Below are 6,452 nucleotides of genomic sequence, written 5' to 3'. Positions count from 1 at the left end.
GTTTCCTTTTTTACTCTCACAAGGATACTACCTTCTCTTATTCCTATCACAAGTATACTACCTTCTCTTATTCCTCTCAGCAAGAGTACATGCAAGATCAATAACTCTTAAAGGGATACTACCTCCCCTTATTAGAATTACCATTTTCTCCCATTGAGAGTAAAATTGTGCTATTTCAATTGGTCACTCATTATTAATCATTTACTTGCATTTCTTTTCTCAGAGCAATGTAGTTACTAATTCCCTAAAGGAAGAGAGCAGACACTATGTTCTTACATTTTGTGGGGACTGGTACCATTATAATACCACTATAAAATATTCAGTAAGAAAGAATAGATATGGTTTAGACGGTCCAGCAACAAAAAATAGTCATGACCCACAAACAGTTATTTTGGGATCTAGTATAGAGACAAGATGCATAGCACCTATTCCATCGCTGGGAGTGAAGGTAAATTGACGATGTAGCCTTGAACCCTCATGAAGCCCAATTAGTTCCATGTGTCTTCTGATTTCTTTGGATGCTCCATCCAAATCCTCCTCCAAACTGGCTATTGAGTCTTTGATCGTTGAGGCCTTGGAGAACCTAAACTGTTGAGAGATGTAATCGTGGTGTTGTGTGTATGTGGGAAAGCACCCTAGAGGTGCAAGATATTGTGGTGAGAGAGGAATGCCACATGTAATATTGTATGGTGGTTGAGTGTTAACCAAAAGAGTGGAAAAGGAGTTGCCACATGGATGATGATGTGTAAAGTGGGATAAGGCTAGAGAGCCTATATCATTGTATGGTTCATTGTGATATGCAATACAAGAGAATAGTGTTGAGTGTGCAATCTCCCTCTCTCTCTAGTCATGGAGTTTTTAGTGTGGTTTAATCCACCTTAATTATGTTGCTTAATCTATGTCCTTCACCATCCATTTCTAGAATCTTAACATGGTATCAGAGCCAAATGGGCTCTTGGTCATGGTGATTATTATGTATATTAGCTTGTTTGTGTGTTTGTTTGATTAAGCATTATTTTCAGTTATTATGAGAAAAAAATTATGCACACTCATATTATCATTTGGATTTGCATTTGTGATGAGGATTTGAGAGGAGATTTGCATTTGTGAGGATTTGAGAGGAGATTTGCAACAAGGAGGTTGCATAGAAGCTGCCCAAGAGAGTTGCAAATGGAGTTTTGCAACATGGAGAGCTCTCATCATCAAGGAAGCTGAAAATGGAGATTTCAGCATTATGAAGGCTATGGAGTCTTCATCATCATCAAGGAGAAGCTGCCAAGAGAAGATATGTTGCTGATTATCCCTCAAGAAGGTTGGTTTTGTGAAGTTTTGCCTCAAAGTTTTGTGCTTGAGTATGGAAAAATGCTCAATGTATAAGGGTTGCTTGATGGGATGGAAGAATCCCAAGGTTCTTTACTTCCAAGCAAAGAGTGTAAGAGGTGCAATGCTTGTCTAAGAAGGGACAAGCGGTTATGGGCTTGGAAGAAGTCCATGGTTGAGCACATTGGAAAGAGTGATGCTCATGGTTTTGCTCATGGAAGATGGGCAACAATGGTGGAAGCACTTAATAGCCTTCACATGTTTGGCACCTAGAGATTTCTTGTGAGAAATCTGGTTGAAGGCACCCTTGGAGTGGTTTCCTTGTGAGAGAAGCCGCATGGAAAGTTTGCTTGTCAAAGATGGAAGAGGCAAGCAGTTATGGAGCTCGTGTGTGAGCTCAACATGGCCATGTAAATGGCTATGATGAAACCTTATGAAGGAGGTTGAGAAGGCAAATCATTTTTGGCAACAAGAAGGAGCTGTGTCTAAGAGTTCTTTGAGTGCATGCTTTGTCAAGAGAAGAATGCATGCAAGTTGGAAAAACTCACATTAGAGCTTATGTTTGTTGCCATGTCAACGGCTGCAATGAAGTTTGCACGGATGGGAAGAACCTGCAAGCAGATATGCCAAAAGCAAACAGAGAAATAGAGCCCATGCAGGGATGTGCACCTGAGCCAGTAGAGCTCACTGAGCAGGGTGCAGCAAGAAGCCAGGAGAAGGCTAAAAAACTACGGAAAATAAAGGAGTTATTAGGCAAATGGCCGGAACTCAGAGAATATGTACCGATACGGGGGTACATACGGGGAGCCCTCATTGAGATAGAGCCTGAAAACAGGCAAGAAGCCTTGGAGGGAATATAGGACCAATTAGAAAAAATAAGAAAATTGGGTGACACCGAAGCTGCGTTGTGGTCAAAAATACAGCACAGCAGGTGCGAATAGCCGAGAAGAAGCTGAAGAAGTGAGTGAGGAGGTTGATTACCATGGGAGCCTGGATAAGCTCCAGCAGAGAAGTAGCAAGCAGCAAACATCAAAGAAGAGAGGCAAGGTGGACAGTAGCAACTAGACTGAAGGCGACCACAGTTGATGAGAGCTCCAGCCATGGCGATGGTCATAGCAGAACCATGGAGAAGATAACCTACCACGAAGGCGCGGGTCCCAGCACAGACGACTCAGCCTGGTCCCATAATTGCAAATTCCCACATGGTCTGGTTTGGCGCCTAGCAGAGAAGGCTTAGTACTCACCGCTATACAACTGCCAGCAATGATGCGATTTGGCATGTTGTTAAAAAAAAAAAACAAAACAAACAAATTGTGTTTTTCTATTGGTTCTTATTAAAGCTTTAATGGTGGTTCACACACACTCTTGTAAACACTATAAAGCCCTTGTTCACATGCTTGGTAATTGATTATACACATACTTGGGTTCTCTGCCCGGCTTCGGCCAAAAATGATTGTATTTTTTTCACCCATGATTATGAGGGTAATCGTACCCGAGTTTAAAGCTCAAAACAAGATATGTATCATTCACCCATGGTATGAGGGTCGTCATGCCCGAGCTCACCTAGAAGCTCAAAATGGTTGTTGTGATGTGTGCAAGAGCGATGCACGTGTGAGGTGCATGCGCATGGGTTGGTGAACTTCTACGTTCAAATCGAACTCAGTGGTTCCGCTGTGAGCGAGTCGGCTCAAAATGGACTAAGTGTCTAAGATGGTAGACACGGGCACACATGTTTGGTTGATGGACACTCCAATGTATCATTGAGGGGGAGTGTTGAGAGGTAGCGATTGTCATTGTGCAATGCTACATTGATATGGATGATGGGTGATGGGTGAGTTGTGGAACACCTCGATTAAGAGGGGGTGTTGAGAGATGTAATCGTGATGTTGTGTGTATGTGGGAAAGCACCCTAGAGGTGCAAGATATTGTGGTGAGAGAGGAATGCCACATGTAATATTGTATGGTGGTTGAGTGTTAACCAAAAGAGTGGAAAAGGAGTTGCCACATGGATGATGATGTGTAAAGTGGGATAAGGCTAGAGAGCCTATATCATTGTATGGTTCATTGTGATATGCAATACAAGAGAATAGTGTTGAGTGTGCAATCTCCCTCTCTCTCTAGTCATGGAGTTTTTAGTGTGATTTAATCCACCTTAATTATGTTGCTTAATCTATGTCCTTCACCATGATCAATCCCATTTCTAGAATCTTAACATAAACCTCACAACTTCTATTATTAGGTGACAAAGTCTGCATTGCGAAGGAGTCCTTGCTTACTTTCAGAAATACTGATTATTGCCTAACTACTTTAATTACATATATCTTACCTTAACCAAAGATGCTTGGGACCATCGCCCTACATGACCATGGAGCTACATATAATAGCACACTGGAATGTTGTTTGTACGCTATCTTGGAGAACCTTGATGTCATCATCCTTGGTGCTAGCTTGCCATATCTCACTCAACCATACCAATAGAGAAACTGTCTTGCATAGAAATTGTAAACAATCCTTCCAGTTCTGCGTAGTGGTGTCGATCCTTTCAAGTGACCAAGCGATCAAAGGGAACCCCAAAGCCATCCAATGCACTCTGCCAAGTCCTCCAAGAGCTTCCTTCAGTATAGGCAAAAGTAGGGTTTTACTCGTCTCAGCAACCTACATGACACATTAAAGGGGAGTTATGACATGCCATGCAACCATCAATCAAAAGGAGAAGATGCTCATGTGATAATGGCATGCCATGCAACCATCAATCAAAAGGAGAAGATGCTCATGTGATAATGGCATGCCATCAAATGATAATATGGTCACTACTCATTATCAACGCCACGAGCTCACTTGCCTTTACCTCACTGGTAAAAGATTTCGAGCGTGTCTCCATGAAGGATGTGGTCTGCCCTTTATAACAGTCCTATTGCAGCGCTAAACGGCTGATGTTTGAGGAGTGATCCGTCCACTCAAGACGGCCAAGCTGAAGGATAATGTTTTTCCTAAGCGTTCAATAGATCCTTTTTTAATACCCTTCAACTCGTCCGTCATGAGCGGGCGGATCACTCCTCAAACATCGGCCGTATTAGCACTTGCCTTTGCCTCATTGGTAAAAGCTTTGGGGAGGAGCGTCTCTATGAAGGACGTGGTCTGCCCTTTATAGCAGTCCCATTGCGATGCTAAACTGAATCCCATTGCGACGCTAAACGACTGATGTTTGAGGAGTGATCCGCCCGCTCATGATGTTTGAGGAGTGATCCGCGTGCTCATGATGGCCGAGCTGAAGTGTGATGGCCGAGCTGAAGGGTATTAAAAAAGGATCGACTGAACGCTCACGAAAAACATTATCCTCCTATAAGATTAATAAGCTCCGCACATGACTTATTCAAATGCGCTAATCAATACATCTATACATAGGAACCTTCTCTCTGATGTCAGCCAACGATATGAGGAGGTTCTGTAGAGTCGTTTCCTTCTCCTCGAAAACAGGCAAATTGATTTGATATTTGGTGGCAGCAGTTGATTCAGGAGAAGAACATGGTGTAGTTATTTCCTTGTTCTCGAAAACAGGCGGATTACTAGTCTGATCAGCGGCAGCATATTGTGATTCAAAAGGTGAAGTAGTGGGCTGATTGTGGCGGGAACAGATCCAATTGATGATAAGCCTCTTCATTTCTTCTATATTGCTACTTGTGCTGCGAGCGTGGAGAGCGAGCGAGTAAACAAAGCTTTTCTACTCAGAGAGCAAGTAGCTAGGCGGATCAGCACAGTGATGAGCGAGGAGAAAGCTAGCTACAGGTCGTCACAGATCAAAAGGCTACGAATTTGCTTTGAGCATGAGAATGAATGTAAGAAGAGGAACATAAATGAGAGAAGAAGAAGGGGGAACATGTGTAGGTGTGGACTCCGTGGGAGGAGGGTCATCAATGCGGAGGCCAAGTTTCCAAAGTTCAAGTATTAGTCGGCGTCACGCCCGCCATCCAAAATTACACTAAAATATAAAATAAAAACTTGCTATATATATATATATATATGTTACATCTATCTGCTATTATTACATACAACCAACTTCCAAGGCACAAGGAGAGGAGGAAAAAAAATCCTAGGTTTTTAAAAAATAAGAGGACAAAATCCCTTCCATTGACAGTGATCCTTTGTATTCTATTGACCCTTTGTATTCCAAGGAAAGAGTATAAATACAAGTAGCCATCCTAATTCCAAATGGCAGCCTCTCCATTACCTTGGCCAGTAATGGTATTATAGCTTATACACAAGATCTTCCAATCTTGCTTATAAACTCTATCTAGGTGGAAACAAGGCATGCTACAATATCTAATCAAGATCAACATAGCATGCACACAAAAGATTAAAATAATATAATTAACCTTAAATATAATTGATAAATCATCATAAGTAGAGGTATATCCAACACTATAATCCAAATAGGTTGCATATTTACAAAGTGGATTCCTACATGCAATAAAAAAATCCAAATAGGTTGCATATTTACAAAGTAGGTTCCTACATGCATATTTACAAAGTAGGTTCCTACATACAATAAAAAAATGACCTTGACTCATTATGAATTTCTCCTAAACCTTACATTGTATTTAAAAGATGAGAGATGAATTTTTCATGACAAAAAAATTATTGCATTAATAATTAATTCAATGCAATTTCCTTCTTAAAATCTCTTTTTAGTTGTTGAGTCTTTGGCACCCAAAATATGATAGTAGTGTGAGATTATATGGTGACAAGTCAATGTATCCACTCAAATAATCAGTCAAGAATTCATATCTAAATATTTTAATTTATTTAGAACACAAGCTGATGGTCTCAACTTTCAAAACTGCATTGATAAAAAAACAACAAATTTATGAACCCTTTGCTTATATTTGCATCATCTAGTGAGAAACTTATGAAAATAGTGTTTATTACTATATGAAATGACCAAATATTCAACTTAAAGCCTTATGAAATTAGTTTTTATTACTATATAAAATGACCAACTATTCAACTTAAAGCCTTATAAGATCATAGTAGGGATTTTGGGAAAATCCCTTTCCAATTAAAAAAATGGGAGCATGGTGGACCCTTTTTAAGCTTTTCTCAAAACTAGCTCAACTAATATATTGTTCTAAAGA

The 6,452-nt window shown here is 40.5% G+C and overlaps 1 protein-coding gene across 2 annotated transcripts; it reads right to left on the bottom strand.

The window, feature by feature from the left end:
* Window positions 1-307: 307 nt before the first annotated feature.
* Window positions 308-5,148, bottom strand: LOC147618819 (uncharacterized). 2 transcript variants are annotated; one of them, XM_086774490.1, is made up of 3 exons: window positions 4,730-5,148; window positions 3,647-3,975; window positions 308-583 (listed from the first exon to the last, which is right to left on the bottom strand). In XM_086774490.1, exons 1-2 carry the CDS (start codon window positions 4,979-4,981, stop codon window positions 3,676-3,678), a joined length of 552 nt encoding a protein of 183 aa, XP_086630616.1. In that variant the 5' UTR covers window positions 4,982-5,148; the 3' UTR covers window positions 308-583; window positions 3,647-3,675. The 2 variants fall into 2 exon arrangements, with proteins under 2 accessions (XP_086630616.1, XP_086630617.1); XM_086774491.1 differs by lacking the exon at window positions 308-583 and having other exon boundaries at window positions 3,593-3,975.
* Window positions 5,149-6,452: the final 1,304 nt, after the last annotated feature.

This window comes from Cibotium barometz, chromosome 34 (assembly GCF_041138505.1).
Source record: "Cibotium barometz isolate CiBa-2024 chromosome 34, ASM4113850v1, whole genome shotgun sequence".
Taxonomy (NCBI): domain Eukaryota; kingdom Viridiplantae; phylum Streptophyta; class Polypodiopsida; order Cyatheales; family Cibotiaceae; genus Cibotium; species Cibotium barometz.
Note: the sequence above shows the minus strand (reverse complement) of the source record. Positions and strands in the feature narration are given on the sequence as shown.